Here is a 20,029-nt window from a genome sequence, read left to right on the forward strand (position 1 = left end):
CTCAAACGGATTCTGAGACTCAGTTATCAAACTTAAGTGGCTAATCACTGGTCCAGAGTTGTATTTATGGTGGCACCGGCAGAGAATTGTTGTTGAACTAGCCAGAGCACCTGAACTTATGGAATGAATGTTGCATAAACAATTATTAACGCTACTGATGCCAAAAAAATAAGTCAACAATGCCTTCACTTATTACTTTGACATTTTTTATTAATAGGGCTTCATGGATATTAGAGCTTCCCTTGGCATACACTACAAAGATTTATTTCAATATCATACTGAAAATACCAAGATTTGTGTTTATTCTTTTCTCTGAAATATATTTTCTTATCTAGCTCCCTTTAAGAATGTAAGTGAAATTTTTATCATTCTAATCATTATTAAATATACATATTTCAAACTATAAATACCTATTTCTCCAGTGGAATGATAAATCAGTGTTTATACAATGCTTCAGTTTACAAAATGATGTATTTCTTTCTCTACTCACGGTAACACATGGTAGGTATCTTATTATCATTATTTTAAAGATGAAGAGAGAAATGGACTAGAATTATATGACTTTGTCCAGAATTCAAACTCAGAACGCGAATGTACAATTTTACCCCAAAATTCTAAGTTACTACATACAGCTATTACTTTTTTTTTTTTCTCAACGTTTTTTAAATTTATTTTTGGGACAGAGAGAGACAGAGCATGAATGGGGGAGGGGCAGAGAGAGAGGGAGACACAGAATTGGAAACAGGCTCCAGGCTCTGAGCCATCAGCCCAGAGCCTGACGCGGGGCTCGAACTCACGGACCGCGAGATCGTGACCTGGCTGAAGTCGGACGCTTAACCGACTGCGCCACCCAGGCGCCCCCAGCTATTACTTTTATAAAGACCACTGCTTTGAGCTTTGATACAAACAAAGATTAAGATCCTGCTCTTCTCAAACTTACATTCTAAGTAAGAAAATTTAAATGGTTATATAAGTAATTACGATGCAAAGTAAAATATAAGTAAATGTGGTTTTAAGAATCTACAGTATAAAATTTTATATTTTTAAAATATAGCAAAACTAGATTAAGAAAAAATATTGTAGGGGCGCCTGGGTGGTTTGGTCGGTTGAGCGACCGACTTCGGCTCAGGTCATGATCTCACACTCCGTGAGTTCGAGCCCCGCGTCGGGCTCTGTGCTGACAGCTCAGAGCCTGGAGCCTGTTTCGGATTCTGTGTCTCCCTCTCTCTCTGCCCCTCCCCTGTTCATGCTCTGTCTCTCTCTGTGTCAAAAATAAATAAACGTTAAAAAAAAAATATTGTATAACTTTAATTATCCACATGCAGAGGCAGGATTGGCCACAGTTGAAATATATATTTGGCATCATTTATCTTTCATGCTGTATTACTTTCCTATTACCACAAACTTAAAGGCTTAAAACAATACACATTTAGCATCTTACAGTTCCGGAGTCAGGAGTTAACAGTTTAGCCCTTATGGGGCTAAAAGCAAGGTGTCAACAGGACCATCTCTATGTGGGTTCTAGGAGAAAATCCATTTTTTGCCTTTTTCCAACCTCCACAGACTGTATGCATTCCTTGGCTCAAGGCCCCATTCCAGCAATGGCATCACTTACAATCTCTGCTTCTGATATCTGACTTTGTTGACCTTCCTCCTTCCCTTAAGAGGACCCTTTTGACCTCCATCTCAAGAATCTTAATCTCGGCAAAGTCCCTTCTGCCAGGTAAGGTAAGGATATTCACAGGTTCTGGGCATAAGGACCCGGACATCTGTGTGGGAGGCATGATTCTGCCTACCCCATGTGCCTTCTTATCCCTTCCTGTAATCACACCATACTTTTCCTTGATACTATCTCCTGTTTTTCAAAGATTCCAGGACTGTGGTGCTGCTCTATCCAAAGCACAAAATGATCCTGTGTTCTCACCTTTCCAAGCTTCTTCCTTGTCCTTAACAAAACTTAATGGCCCTTACTCTAGAAGTACAACCTACTATTTTTTAATTTTATTTTATTTTGATAAGAATAGTGAACATGAGGGGCGCCTGGGTGGCGCGGTCGGTTAAGTGTCCGACTTCAGCCAGGTCACGATCTCGCGGTCCGTGAGTTCGAGCCCCGCGTCAGGCTCTGGGCTGATGGCTCGGAGCCTGGAGCCTGGTTCCGATTCTGTGTCTCCCTCTCTCTCTGCCCCTCCCCCATTCATGCTCTGTCTCTCTCTGTCCCAAAAATAAAATAAACATTGAAAAAAAAAATTTAAAAAAAAAATAAAAAAAAAAAGAATAGTGAACATGAGATCTACCCTTGTACCAAACTTTATTTATTTATTTTTTGACGTTTAATTATTTTTGAGAGACAGAGAGAGACAGAGCATTAGCAGGGGAGGGGCAGAACAAGAGGGAGACACAGAATCTGAAGCAGGCTCCAGGCTCTGAGCGGTCAGCACAGAGCAAGACACGGGGCTCGAACCCACGGACTGTGAGATCATGACCTGAGCCAAAGTCAGAGGCTTAACCGATTGAGCCACCCAGGTGCCCCGCCCCTCATACCAAACCTTAAAATGTACAATACATTGTTGTTGACTATAGGTACAATGTTGCACAGCAAATCTCTAGAGCTTATTCAACTTGCTTAATTAACTGAAACATTAGGTTTGCTGTTTAGTAATTGCCCATTTCCCTTTTCCTCCATCCCCTGGCACTGCCATGCCACTCTCTGATTCTATGAATTTGACTATTTTAGGTATCTCACACCAGTGGAATCATTCAGTATTTGGCTTTTTGTGGCAGGCTTATTTCATTTAGCAGGTCTTCCAGGTTACTATAGTCTACTACGATACTCATTTTGCAAATGAAGAATCTGAAGCACAGGGAGATTGAGTAATTTATTCAAGATAACATTAACATTCAAACACAGGTAGTCTAGTTCTGCATACAAGCAGATAGCTCACCACAGACTAACTGGGCAATATACAAAAAGACTGTAATACATGTTTTTTATATTACTGTTTTCATCGATTAGACTGTTAACTCTGTAAAGGAAAGAACCTTTTATAGGCTGAATGAGTACCTCATTCATCTATTCAACATTTACTAAATACCCCAACTGATTCAAGTTTTCAATAAATGTTTACTGAAATATATAAAACTAAATGAAACACAAAGTAGTCCTCTGCCCCAATCCTTTTAGTTTACAGTAGATGGTAAGGTTATTTAGGCAAGCAAATTTTGCTAATGTATTAGCAATATTAACTAAAGAAAGTTAACTTACAGAATTAAATTATCTTAAGCCAACTGAAATGCAGATTTCTCATAAAGATCCTTGAGAAATTATCAAATTAACCTTAGTGATACTGAACTATTTTAGGTAAGCTTCAAGTCAGCCTTGAAAAGCCCTCTCCATGTCAAGAAGACAGAAGTAACATAAAAAAATACAAAGTGAAAACAAAAATCTACACATCTAAAAACAATATGTTGAATATAGGCAAAAAAGAATCAAGCCGAAATGTTGCACCTATGGTTTTAAGATACGTTATCTGAAGAGATGATGAGGTATTTGAATTAACAGAAAATCAAGAATCACAGATCCTTAGAGCCTCAAAAGATCTTAAGAGATTTTAAAGAAACTGAGGCCTCATTCTTGATACCTACTCCTAAAAGCAGATCTTTTAATAGGAGAAAAAAAGGGGCTCTATTGTCAGGAACGGTCACTATAAAGTTAAAAATACTAATACTTTCTTTAATGCTACTGATTTTAATATGAATATTCTCTTTATTTGTTTTACCAGTTACTTTTATTGAGGTGTCCAAACTACAAAAGTGTAGCTCATATAATAAATAATCAAAGAATCAGATACTATAGGCTAATGATGATTAGGTAACCAGAATCAGGACACTATGATTTCAGTTTCTTAATATTCAAACTGTAGGAAAAAAGCCATGGTTGTAAGGATAGTTTTGATTTACCAAAAACAAAAGTCTAAACATTAAAATATGAGAGTTTAAATTAGTAAATCCTCCTACCTTTAAGAGTGAACATAGATTATATTTGTCCCCCATTATCTAATTATAAAACAATCTATTTTTCCTTTCAAAGTGTTATAAAGATAGAATATTCACCTTTTAAATTAAAGTCAATAAAAAATATTGTTCAAGATTTTAATATATTATAAAGCTGAAGTAGAGATAATTGCTTTAAAATACACAATTTGCAAATTTCACATGAGAAAAAAGGGTCAAAAACTAAAATTGAGAAACCTTGAATATTCTTTTGTATGTAAAAGAACCAATGAATATTCTAAACAATTTGTAGTACTTTTTATATGCAACTAAATTTTAAAAGAATAATTTACCCTGGAAAACTTTGGTTCATCACCTTTAATGTTCTGGAGATACTTTCCCAAGAAAAGCACTACATAAAACCAAACAGAAAGTCATTATTAAGATATAGGAAATAAAACATGTTTTTCAACTCACACTTAAAGTGTGACATAGAAACTGAGAAAGGGGCACCTCGGTGGCTCAGTCAATTGGGTGTCCCACTTCGGCTCAGGTCATGATCTCACAGCTTGTGAGCTCAAGCCCCACATCAGGCTTGGTGCTGTCATCCGCACAAAGCCCGCTTTACATCCTCTGTCACTCTCCCTCTCTGTCCCTCCCCTGCTTGCGCATGCTCTCTCTCTCTCTCAAAAATAAAGAAAACATTAAAAAAACAAGAAACAGAGACAAAAAGGATGCTATCATTAAATGTAAGGGGCGCCCAGGTGGCTCAGTTGGTTAAGCATCTGACTTTGGCTCAGGTCATGATCTCACGGTTTGTGAGTTTGAGCCTCATGTCTGGGTCTGGGCTGAGAGCTCCGAGGCCACTTTGGATTCTCAGTCTCCCTTTCCCATTTACATGCACACTCCTTCTTTCTGTGTGTCTCAAAAATAAACATTAAAAAAAATACAAGTAGAAATGGACAAAATGACTGACATTTAAAACTTAAGCTCCTCTAGTTACCTTCTACAGTCATATTTTTTAAAAATCTATTTCCTTGATAATTTTTGTTGTCACTTATTTAGAATTTTAATATTGCATGTAGATAAATGTTCTACCCATCATATTATCTTGAGTTTGCAGGATTAAGGTTTATAATTTTATGTTCACAATAAAAAAAATCACTCTTACTCGGGGCTAAATTTTGCTTCAATAATATCCTTAGAAGTACTTATCACAATGTTACAGTTTTCTAAAGAGATCTACATGTAGGAATAGATAATTAGGGATAACAGAATTATTGTCATGAAAATATACATAATAGTATAAATAAAGTATAAATATAAAATGTATTCAAGCTTCTTATGTTTCAATATGCTTGCTATGTCTAAATATGATGTAATTATACTTAGAATTCCACAAATAATTTCAATGATTTTACACAAAAAAAATTAAGCTTTTCTTAAAAAGAATCTCTTGTTTTAATCAAATATACAATCATAATAAAAATCCTCTAAATATATTATAAAGGTGAAAGGGACTAATATTTCTTTCTCCAAATGGCTTCACTTTCTAAAGCCATACCATAGAAATAACTGACATTTTACCACAGAACAATATGAAACCTAGATTATGCATTTTACTGGTTATCACCTATCCAGTTTTACAATATGTTTACATGTTGTCTGACTTAACAACATGAAGTGCTTTCAAACTAATGACTGTTAAATCAAGTTTAATCCTGAATATGAAATTATTAGATGCATTTTTAGAACAAACCTTTGAAGATACACAATAAACATACTTTTTTGATCTAGCCACTTCTCCATGCTATAGTCATTTGCCTGCTTTTAGCACCCTCTGCAGGTGAACCAATATTATATATGACTTCTATGTCATTAAAAGCAGTAAAACAGAACCTTTGTGGAAAGGGTATAATGAAGGTGATTAAACTGTGAAGAAATAAAATAAAACACACTTTCTTAGTTCTTGTTTAAGGAGAAACAAACACTGTTTCCAAGTTAATTATTTAATTTACTAAAACAACGACAAAGAAGTGTGTGTGGGTCTTTGTATTTCAAAGATAAAATGCTACTTTCATCATGACCATGCTATTGACATACAGGAAACACTAAAATGAGATGTTAAAAAATGTTACAATTTGAAGAACATGCCAAGAATATTCAAAGGATAAATTTCTTGAAGTAAAATGACATTGTTAACTTACCATCTCTGTTGGACAAGAGACATACCAGGCCATTGAGGCATGTGTCTGTGACTTCTGAGATGTTGGTTGCACATCTGCCTATAGTTTGAATAGTGGCTGCTGCAAATTCTTTATCCTGGCTTTTCACATAGGTCTAAAAAATACCATTTCAATTAGTTTATACTTTAGGGTACTAACAAGTGAACAAAAAGATCCCTATTGTATTAAGCTTTGTCAGAAATGAAAATTTTATAATACATAACACAATATTCTCATTTATATGCGCAAGAGGTCCAAATGATGACTTAGCTTAATTAAATTTTGTTTTTTACTTAAACAATGTGCCTTAGAAGAGGCGCATTTTCAAGCCAGGTTCATTCACCTGTGGCCACAGAGGCTTGTGATTCCAAAACAGATAGTGGGGAGCAGTCACCCAAAGACAGCAATTAGTTTAAGTGCAAGGTTGAAAGAGATGATGAGAACTCTCTCTTTGGAGGTTTCAGTTCATTTAACCAGCAGCATCTGTGAATCTATGAAAAAAAGGGTTGCTTTTTCAGAGACACTAAATCTAAAGTTGGGAGAAGAGGAGGAAAAGGACAAATATACCACTGGCAAACATTTTACTTTCAAAATGGTATCTGAATGTAATAAAACTACAATAGCTACAGTGAGTAGTTCAGTAAAGACTTTATATATATTCATTTTGTAACAAAATGCCACAGTTTTGAAATAGATTTTCTTTAAAAGAATGTTTTGAAAATATAGTGTAGGGGCATCTGGGTGGCTCAGTTAAGCAACCGACTCTTGATTTCAGCTCAGGTCACGATTTCATGGTTTATGGGATCAAGCCGCCCATCAGGCTCTGCACTGAGTGCGGAGACTGCTTCGGATTCTGTGTCTCCGTCTCTCTCGGCTCCTCCCCTGCTCTCTCTCTCTCTCTCTCTCTCCCAAAAAATTAATAAAACTAAAAAAAATTTTAAAATAAAAACAAAAATGTAAACTATATATTTATATAAACTTAAAAATAACTGATTTAATAATAGAAAGTGAAAAGATCTTTACAAAATTTACTATAACCCTAACGAATTTCACTTTGATTATAAATTTCTTAATTTAAAATTCAGCTTTGTTTACAGAAATGAGTATACTTTAAATATGCATATTTATATATTATATGTAACAAAATTTAAAATCCCATGTTCGCCTGAATTTTTTTTAATTTTTTTTTTTTTTTAAATAAGCTTTACGCTCAACATGGGCTTAAACTTACAACCCTGAGATCAAGAGTTGCATGTTCTACTGACTGGGCAAGTCAAGTGCCCCTCAATGGAATTTTTTTTTTCTTTTAAGTAGGCTTCAAGCCCAGTGCAGAGCCCAATGCGGGACTTGCACTCACGGCCGTGAGATCAAGACCTGAGCTGAGATCAAGACTCGGATACTTAACTGACTGAACCACCCAGGTGTCCCTCAAGTGAATTTTTTAAAAAAAGACTGCCAACCTCAAATGAGAAGAACATAATGTACAATTAACACTGTGGTTCTCTAACATGCCAAAGAGGATGTACATTTAAATGGTGCTGAAGAGAAAAATCTAAGAATATCTAAAACCATACAAATTTTGTGAAAATAGTACAAATAACAGGATAAATACTGAAGAAATAAATAAAACAAATTCTCTTAGTACCATGTAGGAGAGGTCAATTGTATTTAAAACTGTTTCCCACTTGATGACATAATTTCCTCAATTAGAATACGTCATTAGAAAAATTCTCTATTTTACTCAAAAAATTACTATTGTAAGTAAACTGAACATATCTATAAACATAACCCATAAAACACACAAATGAGGTACAAATATTAACAGTGATAAAAAGTGGATACATAAAGAATGTATTAGAAAGTCTGACTAACTAAAGGACCTTATGCCCTGATATTAAATGAAATTAAATGAAATCGGTAGGTCACCAATATTCTGAAATAGGTCCAACGTATCACTTGTGTACAATTAAACAATGCTATAAAATTACCTGAGACTCACTGTCTACATCCCCAGTAAACCTGACATAAGCAGCAGGTTGGCAGCAAAAGGCTACCCAAAAAGATTACCCACAATAAGGAAAGGGCAAACACAAACATTGAGACAAAAAATTAAAAACTTAAAAAAAAAAAAAAAGCAAACCTCTAAAAATGAGGTAAAAATCAAACCCAAACAATGTTCTATAGCTATAGATTACTGAATAAGAACTTGAGATACTATATTTCCTGGCATATATAAACATAAGATGACTGAATAGCCATAACATCCTAATTTTATAAGTCATCCTCCTAGGAAAACATACAGCATGAAAGTACAGTAATCCAGTTCTGAAATTATAAATCCTAGACATGCTATAATATTCTACTACTTCTGTTGAAAGTATAAGGTCACACAGTTAAGAAAATACAATGCCTATTTAGCTAAAAGGAAATTTAAAATGGGTATACAGGAGGATTATAGCAACAAAGTAAATTAAATCCATAAAAGTTGGGAGTTGGCAAAAACTAATTTGTGTGTAGCATGTGGTACATTTTTACTAAGAAAACTGCTGATGAAATATAAAAACCCATAATACTAAGATTAGGTTTTCTATTGCTGTCATCTACCAACTAAGTGTCCAGCCCTGACCATTCCAACATGAAGGCTATATTCATGAGGTAAGTTTTGAATAACACTCTTTTAAGGGTGTAGAGCTGAGAAGCACCTCATCCAAAAGCATTAATGGCTTAAATAAATACAACAAAAGAAAACACTGATAAAAACATCATGACAGGAGAAATTTTAGACCAAAAGTACATAAAGCTAAGAGGACACTGTCTAAAAGAGTATAGGTCAATGAAACAGGACAAGCTGTTAAGAAGTGAAGCTATTTTCATGAATGCAGAGTATAGACTGATACTGATGACAGCACAGAGAGATGGAATCCTTACCAATAACATAATTTCAAAAAAAAAACCAAACAAACAAACCACAGTTATAAACCAGTCTTTCAAATTCAATGAAAACATGAAGGGGATTACTATTCTATGTCCCTTAAATTTTGAATTTGTAGTTAATGTTTATTCTTGAAAATTTATACATTTCTTAGTTCTCAAACTTGTCCCAAATCACTATTTTATTTAACACAATTATCTACTTCTAAACTGAGAATGATGTATATTTGACTGTAAACTGAACAAATATTTTGTAAGTTATTTTATAATTAGCATTATATACAAACCTGAAATTCTCGGAGAAGAGTTGATATGTTGGCTTCATTTGCCAAATTTGTTAAAATTTCAAGCTAGGGTAGAGAAAAGAGTACCATTTTAAAACATAAATAAAAAGGATTAATTTAATAAGGACTAGGCATTTAATACAAAGGTCACTTATGTTTTTAACAAAAGTCACACTGTTACAAATATTGAGGCATAATGCCCTTCAGATGAATTTTTGTCTTCCTACATCTCCAAAGAGAAGACAGATAATTATATAATGCTTAAAAATAATTAGGAAAAAAGAGAAGCCTACATCTTCCCTGTTTGTCCCAACTTTACAATTTGTATTTAATTAAAAAAGATTTTTTTGTTTATTTTTGAGATTGAGACAGTGTGAGTAGGTGAGGGGTAGAGATAGAGAGGGAGACACAGAATCTGAAGCAGGTTGCAAGCTATGAGCTGCTAGCACAGAGAATGATGTGCTTGAATTCACAGACTATGAGATCATGACCTAAGCCAAAGTCGGATGCTTAACCAACTGAGCCACCCAGGCACCCCTATATCTACTTAACCTGAACAATTTGAGGTGGCTGGGCTTTTTCCCCTCTTTGTTAATAAAGCTAGAAAACAAGTCGTCTTCCATGTAATACCTCTGTTTTTCCAGATACTAATTAATTCTCTTGATTTGTTCTCATTCATTCTACCATCCCAAATACTTGGGACATTTTAATTCTCTCTTCTGGATTTACAGTTATAAGAAATATGCAATTAAAAGTGCTTCTCCAACAGACTAAGAAAGTTCCAGTTTTTACTCATAAAAAATATTCAAAAAATCTGAAGGAAAGCATGAAAAAGGAAAAAAGGAACAGAACAGACAGCATAAACAGAAAATAAACCACAAGATGTATATATGTATGTAGCTACATGGTCATATCATGCTCCATATACATGGTCATACCAATAAATACATTTAAAATAAATGGTCTAAGCGCACCTGGGTGGCTCAGTCGATTTAGCGTCTGACTCTGGATCTCGGCTCAGGCCATAATGCCATGATTCATGAGTTCAAGTCTCATGTTGGGCTCTGTACTGATGGAGCAAAGCCTGCTTGGGATTCTTTCTCTCTTTCTCTCTCTCTCTCTCTCTCTCTCTCTCTCTCTCTGCCCCTCCCTTGCTCATACTTGCATGCTCTCTCTCTCAAAATAAATAAATCAACTTTAAAAAAAAAAACAAAAAAAACACGGTGCCTGAGTGGTTCAGTTGGTTAAGCAACCAACTTCAGTAAAGGTCATGATCTCAAGTTTGTAGGTTCAAGCCCCACGCCGGGCTCTGTGCTGACAGCTCAGAGCCTGGAGCCCACTTCTGATTCTGTGTGTGTGTGTGTGTGTGTGTGTGTGTCTCCCTCCTGCCCCCCTCTGGCTCGTGCTCTGTCTCTCAAAAATAAACAATAAATAAATAAATAAATAAATAGTCTAAACATTCCAATTAAAAGGGTTGGACTGTAGAAGTTCTTTATATTTTTTGAGTCCTAGTCATTTCTCAGATACAGGTACTGGGAATTTTTTTTCCCAGATTATGGCTTGACTTTATTTTATTTTGATGAAAACATTTTAATTTTTTAAAAACAATCTCAAACATATAGAAAAAGTAATAAGAACTATTTTAGTTTGAATCATTTGAGAGTTACCAATCTGATACCACATCATCCCCAAAGACTTCTGTGTATGTTCCTCACAAACAAGGACATTGTCCTACAGAACACAATAGAATCAAGAAAGTAACACTGACACATGCAATCATATTCCCATTTAAGTTTTACAAATTATCTCAATCCTATAACATAAATGGATCCAGTTCAATACCACACATTGAATTCAGATGTATCTTTAGTCTCCTTCAGCCAGAAACTTTTTCAGTCTTTCTTTTGACCTTTATAACTTTGACATTTTCAATGATGACAAACCAATTATTTTCTAAAATATCCTTCCATTTGTCTTTTTAATGTTTATTTATTTGGTGGGGGGGGGGGAGAAAGTGGAGGAGGGGCAGGGAGAAAGTGGAGGAGGGGCAGAGAGAAAGGGGGACAGAGAATTCTAAGCAGGCTCCATGCTGTCAACACACAAACCAACATGAGGCTTGATCTCATGAACCGTGAGATCATGACCTGAGTTGAAATCAAGAGCAGGACCCTTAACCAACTGAGTCACCCAAGCACTCCTAAAATATCCTTCAATTTGGATGTGTATTAGATTTTTGTATAATTAAACCCAGTTTCCATGTGCATACCCAATCATTCCAACATTTGCTGAAAAGTCCATCCTTCCCGCGCTGGTTTGTAATGTGTTCTCTATTACATAGTACGTTTTCATACACATGGATCTGTTTCCACACTTTCTATTTCATCCCACTTATTTTTCTGTCTAAATATCACATTGTTTTAATTATCATAGCTTTATATCCCTAACTACACTCTGTTCTGCAGGTATTATGCCCTGAACACAACACTCTTTCATAATCTGTGTTAGCATAAACTGTTCTTCTCTCCTACTCCCAACCCCACAAATTCCCAATCTACCAACCAAAATAAAAAAATTCACAAAAATATTATTCTTTTAAGATCCTCTTAAACATCAACTTTTCTACAAGTATTTTCTAAATCCTAGAGAATTAACCCCATCTTTCTTGTTCTACACAGTACTCAATTCAAATCTATATAATATCATGAAAACACACTAGGGCTGAAATTATCTATTTACATGACTGTCTCCTTCAGTATACTATGAGTTATTCAAGGGGCAGGTAGCATGTATAAAGTCTGTACTATTAGGATGCAGCACAGAAAGTGGATATAATAATACAGTTTAGAAAGCATAAAGAAAATCCCTAAGTGTGTCTGTGTTTTTTAAGAAGGTCTCCATTTTGCAGATACTAGAAGCTACAGCAATATCTTCAAAGTAAACGTGTACTAAGGATACCTGAAAAATAAGCACATGCATACCTTCAGTGTCTTGATCATAGTTGGATCAGTTGACCTAACATAGAAACTCTTCAGATAAGGTTCAAACATACCCTAGATTATAAAAAATACATATATAAATACATTTATGATACCAATGCATTCATTTCTCTCTTGAATTATGTGTTCACAATGTACATACCTTTCTTTGAATTGACATAGTTGCTATATTCTGTAGGACAATATACTGCACCTCCCTAGAAATTAAGGGAGAATTTTTACTGGATATATTTTCCAATTAGGTATCTTTATGTAAACAGTATATTAAAGAAAAAAAAACAGCAATAAGCTTCATATTGCATTCAACTTGAATATTAAAAAGTTTTTAGTAAATTTTAGATACTTTTAAATATCTTCTTTTTAAACACATTTTTCCTATAAATTATTAATAAATTGGATTTGATTCATCATTAGAAAATTAAAAACCAATTTTATAATCCTGTAACTCCTAAGATGTAAAGCCAATACTGTAGCTGCTCTGAACACATGCAAGGAAAGTATTCTTAGGGCTAAGGGAATAAACATAACCACAGTATTAACACAAACTCTTGGTAAGATGCTCACTGTGTCACTCAATTATGAATTATGACTAGAGTGAAAAGATAGAGTAAAAAAAAAAAAAAAAGTCATGTTCTTTTATGTCCAAATAGCTAAGACATGAAGGTAGAAATGAATCTGGTATAAAGCTTCATGTGAAAGATGCATTCCAGATCCTCTGATAACCTTTGAGCTGGCTGTAGAAAATAAAATTATTGAACTGATAAAAAGGAAAAGAAGAGGAAGGAACAGGAGCACAAAGGACCTCACTAAGGAATGGCAAAAGTCAGCCCAGGGCTAAATAGTTATGGTGCTGAAGTCACGTTAAAGACAAAAATAAATATGCGTCTTCCCCCCGCCCAACTCTATTAGTAGAGGTAAGCACTCACTGAAAAAAAATTTTAAATTTAACTAATTATTAACAAAATATTCAGGGTAAGGTAAATAGCTGAAACAATGTTATAATTCTTAATACACAGTAAACAAAACAAATGATAAAAATCTGATATTAAACTTTGCCAAAACATTTTCAATCTCTTTGGGCTTGAGGTTAAAAACATTTTATATTTATCTCTAACCTAGAGATAAATTATGTAAAGGCTTTAATCAAGATCCCTTAAGTATGAAATCTTATTGATATAATACAGAACCATGTAATAAATGTCTGAAAGACAGATGACATTTATTCAAACATTACCTTTGAAGGAATACAAAAGAAATAACATATAAAATCACGTCCTACCTATTGCTACGAAGTAAACGCACTAGTGACTTAGAAATAATGCCAACTTCAGATTTTGGTGATATGTGCCAATACAGCTGAGCAACTGCCATAACCACCTAAAAGATAAAGTATGAAAACAAGAGCTATGAACACGGGAGCATGCTACAGTTTCAGAGTATTTGTACATTTGCTACAGTTTCAGAGTACATTTCTACAAATTGTTTCTTTAACTCCAGCAAAATCCATGTGAAGTAAGATGGATATGCTGCTACCCTTTGAAGCAGGCTGAAGAGTGTTCTCCCAAGAATTCATGTCTACCCTCAGAATATGACATTACCTGGAGATAAAATCTTTGCAGATATTATTAAGATAATGATGGAGATGAGACCACACTGGATTAGGGTACGCCCTAAATCCAGTGAGTGTCCTTAGTAGAGACATAAAAGGACAGACACAGAGAAGGCAGTGTGAACAGTGGAGGAAGAGATCGGAGGGAAGAATCTGTAAGCCAGGGAATGCAGAACTGTTAGCATCCACTATACACCAGCAAAAAGCAGTTTCTCTCTTAGAGCCTCCAGAAGGAACCAACCCTTCGATATCCTACTAAAAAGTGAGAAAATAAAGTTCCGTTGTTTTAATTCACCTGGTTTGTGGTAATTTGTTATGACAGCCCTAGGAAACTAATACAGAGGAGAGAACAGAAAAGAAAATAGATGTTATGAGAAAACAGATGTTAAGTGAACTACCCAAAGTCTGCTTGGCAGTACAAAGCAAAGCTTGATACAGCACTCCAAATCCCCTATTCTTCTTAATACTGCTGCTTCTGCTCTGAAATTGGGAATATTTTAAAAGTGGTAAGCATGCCTTTCCAAATGAAGCCCAGATACTTTAGGACAAAACTAACAATCTGAAAATTTAAAAAAATCAGTATGTGAAATCAGTATGTCAGTAAGTTATAATTAAACGAATTCTATTAAAACAATTCCTCTAAAACAGCATTTGAAATGATCTTCTTTTTCTCTAAAATGCAGAACCTTAAAAATAGTCTTTGCTTCAAAGCCATTATAAGGGTGATAAAATATAAGAGTACAATGTTTCCCCTACATGCCTCTACACTTAGATCTAGACATCAAAAGTCCAAACTGGAAAGTTATCCAGCTTTACTTGTGACAAATGCAGAAAATAGTTACATCATCTTGCCTTTAGCTCAGAAAATATAGCACTACTACTTTACTTCTGCTTAGTCTATAAAGTAGTAACAAATACATAGCAGGGATTTTACATATGCTTAAAGAGCATACAATACCTGAGGATGCTTGAGATAAAGAATTTCCTTCTAAAATTAAGAAACATGTTTTAAAAATACAGTTCTCAGAGTCCTAAATGCACTGTTGTTTGGCACTTTGTTGTACTTTTTTTTATAAGACTGATTTATAGCTTTCAGATATTGGGAATTTGAGGAGTTTAAGGATATTTTATTTCTTCAGTTATGATCCACAAATACACTCTAGTTACAGAACAAACTCTCCAGAATTTAAAATCTTATAAAATAAAATCTCAATTAATGACTGTTTTAATCTAAAGTAGGTGATAGTCATTTAAAAAAAATATTAAAGCAGGGGCGCCTGGGTGGCTCAGTCGATTAAACATCCGACTTTGGCTCAGGTCATGATCTCACGATTCCTGAGTTCGAGCCCTTTATTGGGCTCTGTGCTATCAGCCCAGACCCCACTCCAGATCCTATGTCCACCTCTCTCTGCCTCTCCCCCACTCATGCTTTCTCTCTCTCAAAAATAAATAAATATTTTTAAAATATTAAAGCATACAGCTGGCTAATAAGTATTAGTACATAACAGAAAAGCTGAAGATTTCTTTTCACGTATTTTACAGGAAATAATTAAGTCATTTTCTGTTAAAAATAGTAAGCCAAATGCTACTGGAAAGAAGATAAACCGTACTTTCTATATGTGTAGAGGCTTTTAAGATTCTAGATGCCACTTAGCATGTCATCTCCTCCCATATGTTAATTAGGGCACTCCCTCAAGCCCACAAGGGCTACATACTCTTATTCTCCCCCAGTATTTACACATCTAACAGTTTAAAGTTTCTTCTGTAACCAGAATTTGAAATTTGTAGTCTAATTTGTAAACGCTCTGTAAGAGGGAAGCTCCCATATCTCCAAAGTCCAAAATAAGTAAAACATACAAATTGGATAGACCTTGTAAAGTTCCATTATGTACATTCATGATACAAAGTGTATCCTATAAGCACTTTTCTATCCCTAACTACTGATACCACTATCACCTTATCTAGACCGTTAGAACAGCCTCCCAACACTGTTTCCAGTGCCCCGTGCCTGCAATTCAACCTACACAGCACTGACCAAATAAGTTTCCTGAAAAAAAAATTCTCAAAGTCTCTCCTTTAACTGAGAACAGGGCTAAAATAAAGAAATCTGTTCGCAATCCTTCAAGCCAGGCTTTACATGTGTTTGGCAGCATCAAATATGCAGGACACCAAAACATACTGGGACAAAAAGGGAACTCTGTCCATTTGGTACACAATCAAGTAAGCAGGGAATCAAAACATATTGGGACAAGAAATACAAGCTACTTCTATTTGTTTCACCATTCAAGAACATTTTTGATCAGTAAGTATTTGGATTATAAAATCAATTCCCAAGGCAAAGTTAAACAGTGAGTCAATTATGAAGAATGGTTTTGGGTGGTAAGTTACAGCTACTTAAATACAAGCTGGCCAAGCTGGGCTCAGTGAAACAGAATCATATTTTACAAAATAATATTTTTTATTACTGTGTATGGTTATTTAATAGTGATATAGAAATTAAATTGAGGTATAAGAGAAAAACTTCTGCTGATTACTAGGATATATATACAAAACTCTAAGCTCTAAATTCACAAGCATCAGAAAACTTAAAGTAATTCAAGTACAGTTCCACATTTTCTAAGTTTTTACTAGTTAAACAGAGTAATTATTAAGAACATTTTTAATTAAAAAATATTAAGAAAATGTTTTACTTGACTCCATCTAACATTTAGATATAACTTCCAGTTAACAGGTAAAACAGAGGTACAGAACAAAAAATTAAATAGCACTATAAAAGAAGCAAAGAGAAAACCCAGAAGAGTATTCTGCAGGACTTGAGAGGTTTAAGAACAATAACAACCAGGTGCAAGAGATACTGGTTTAGATGATCTATTTATAAAAGATAATTTAAGATAAATTGGCATTAAATGAGATGAAATTTTACTGAAATAGAGAGGACTGACTAGGGAAAAAAAAGATTAAAAAGTACTATATGCAGTATGATTTTTATCTTAGTTTAAAAAATACATATGTGTAGATATACGCACATGTGAATATACATATATTTATGCAGAAAAAGGATCTGGAAGAAAATGCATCAAGATATTATACAGTGATTTCTGAATGATTGGAATATGCTATTTTAAGTTTTTTTAAAATTTCTGCTAGTCCCTACTTCCTAATTTTTTATTGTGTACATGTATTGTTTTGAAATATAAAGTATATTTAAAATAAGAAGACGTAAAACAAAATAAGCTCAGGACTCAAATGAAGATGATCTTTAATTGTTAGTCAACCCTACCAACTAAAATTTATTACGTATGTGGTGTTATGCTAGGAGCTTTTTTCTATGTTAGCCTCTTAAAAATTCTTACAAGGTTCATATAAATACTATGGACTGATACCAGATTGAGTGCTCTCAACTACAAACAAGTAACAGAAATATACAGTCTCCCAATCCACTGAGAAACATCTTAGGAAAAGCCAATTAACAAAACCACAAAAAAGTAAATGAAGTCCAGTAGGTATATAACTACCAAGCCAAGTATTTAATAAAAGCCTGATTTTTGATGTATAAACAAATAAACAAACAAATGCTCCAGTAGCACACTAAAAAATAAAGACTTGTTTAGTGAACTTACGTACTTTTAACCACTGTTTAAAAAAAAAAAAAAAACAAACCCATGATTTTTGTAAGGTTTAACATACCGCTGCATTCCTACTCTGAAGTAAAGGCTTTGTATTCCGAATTAAAAGTCTATGGTCTGGATCCATAGTATATGACTTCTTCCTTTTGTCAGTCTTTTCCTTCTGGTCATCATCAGAGTCATAGAAATTCTTTTCATCGTCTTCTAAACCGTCTTCCTATAAGAAACAAATAAAACTTTCTTTTTACCATCTACTCTAGTATTTTACTGAAGAATATTACTGTTAAAGAGATTTGAAAATACTATGCTACCTGTATAAAAGAAAGGCCTTGCTTTTTATAACAATGTAACTGTCTTTTAGTGCCATAGATAATACTTCTTTTATATTACATAGTAATACTTCTTTTATATTACATAGTAAACCTCTGAAAATATTAAATCCTCACAGATATATCTATAGCTGACCAAAGGCAAAACTTGAACATGAGACTCTAACAAAGCTTATAAGATGAGACTACCTAAAACCTGAAAACTATTTCCATGCATTATCAGTCAGTGTATAACTGGATCAAAGGGTCAGAGTAAAGAGAAGTGTTTCAACTGCAGCACACACAAAAGAAATCGCAATAAAACTTGACAGGTTAAAAACGAGTGATTAAGTAGCAAGTCTCTGTGTTGTCAGGAAAAACTCTGTTTGATACCTATATATATCCAGGGGTTGATTCTATATTTTTGACTTGTACTTTTAATTTGCATGCATTAGTGTCTCTGCCAATAAAATCTGCCTAGAGGCATTTAGTCTTAAAAACAAACAAGCAAACAAAAAGCATACAAAGACAATAATATCCACCTCGATCTAAGCCGACGATTGTTTACAGGTAATTTTTATTATCAAGTACTACCTGAAACACACTTTCTACTGTTCAAAGATGGGAGTAGATGTACTTTTTCCTATTCCTCTCACTATGTACAACTAGAAACTGGAGATGTTACATATGAAACAAACTTAAGCAGGGAAAGGAAGAGAGAAGAAGGACTAGATATGGACCCCATGACCCAAAGAATGAAACAACAGTAAGTTCCTTGGATTTTCATTTTTAGTCATATATCAAAGAAGCTGAGTGCTAGAGAAGCTGATAACCCAAAAACGCCAAGCACAGATGAAACAAACCCTCCAAAAGCCTACTGTCTGTAGCCAAAGGACCAAGAAAAAGAAAACCTAGCACGACAAAATTTTTCAGAAAATAACTGCTCTCGTACAGCTACCGATAGACGGGGAAAAAAAACTAAGGCCTCATTCCCACCCCTACTGGCAAAGGGTGATGTGGGAGCTTCCCCAGCTGTAATGAGATGCCTCAATCAACCCACTGGGGTGATGTCAGAAAAGGCCTCCACAGCCCAAGACTTTAATCTCCACCAGGAGATAACAAGGCATCCCCATGGTGTCAATAAAGACAAAGCAGGTTACTTGCATATCTAAGTCCTCCCATCAAGAACAAAGTGACCTCAACCCTCCCTATTGAGCTAGTGTAAGAAAATACTGAGGACACTCAAGACTTATAGCACCACCAGCCAGTGGTAACAAGGACACTATCCCAGGAAACATGGGGAACAACGAGGCATTTCTATCCCTGCCCACCTGAGAGCAATCAGGAGAGAATTAGTAAGCACCCAGAAATCCCCCATTTACCCACAGTAACAGCGAGTGCAACCTCCCCGAGGTATCAATGGAGGCTGAGTGGGGAACCTGGACTGCTACCATGATTGGCAGTAAGAAGGCGGCATGCACTCCACCTTTCCTTAATGAAACAGTATCAAACAAACCCAGCTAAAACAGAAGATCTGAATAAGATCCAGAATCTCATGATATTCAAAATGCCCAGGTTTCAATAAAAATTATTCATCATTCCAAGAACCAGGAAGATCTCAAACTGGATGAAAAAAGATAACCAGTAGAAGCCAACACTAAAATGATAGGAATATTAGAATGATCTGATTAAAATTCTAAAGCAGCCATCATAAAAATGCTTTAATGAGCAACGAGGAACATTCCTGAAACAAATGAAAAAACAGAAAGTCTTAGCAAAGAGTTAAAATCTGAAGAAACAGAATATATAAAGATCTCACGGTTGGTGAAATCAAGCCCCATGTCGGGCTTTGTGCTGACAGCGTGGAGCCTGCTTGGGATTCTCTCTCTCTCCCTCTCTAAAAATAAATAAACAAACTTTAAAAAAGAAAAACACAAGAATCAAAATTAAACAATGACTACAATCAAAAGCAGAATTAAGGGAAAAAACGAACCATCAGTGAACTCAAACATAATGAAATAGAAACTGCCCAATCTGAACAACAGCGAAAAAACAGACTG

The 20,029-nt window shown here is 34.7% G+C and overlaps 1 protein-coding gene across 6 annotated transcripts in view; it reads right to left on the bottom strand.

Annotated features, from left to right (window-relative positions):
* The window catches only part of AP3B1 (adaptor related protein complex 3 subunit beta 1), a 262,957-nt gene that overhangs the window by 128,209 nt on the left and 114,719 nt on the right, over positions 1-20,029 (bottom strand). For all 6 annotated transcript variants that reach the window (XM_023257772.2, XM_011284118.4, XM_045062465.1 and 3 more), the window contains 6 exons: positions 17,723-17,878; positions 13,706-13,803; positions 12,569-12,623; positions 12,409-12,480; positions 9,434-9,496; positions 6,198-6,330 (listed from right to left, as the gene is read on the bottom strand). In XM_023257772.2, coding sequence (XP_023113540.2) covers positions 6,198-6,330; positions 9,434-9,496; positions 12,409-12,480; positions 12,569-12,623; positions 13,706-13,803; positions 17,723-17,878 — 577 coding nt within the window. The remainder of the gene's footprint in view (positions 1-6,197; positions 6,331-9,433; positions 9,497-12,408; positions 12,481-12,568; positions 12,624-13,705; positions 13,804-17,722; positions 17,879-20,029) is intronic.

The sequence above is a fragment of the Felis catus genome, chromosome A1, assembly GCF_018350175.1.
Source record: "Felis catus isolate Fca126 chromosome A1, F.catus_Fca126_mat1.0, whole genome shotgun sequence".
Classification (NCBI taxonomy): Eukaryota; Metazoa; Chordata; class Mammalia; order Carnivora; family Felidae; genus Felis; species Felis catus.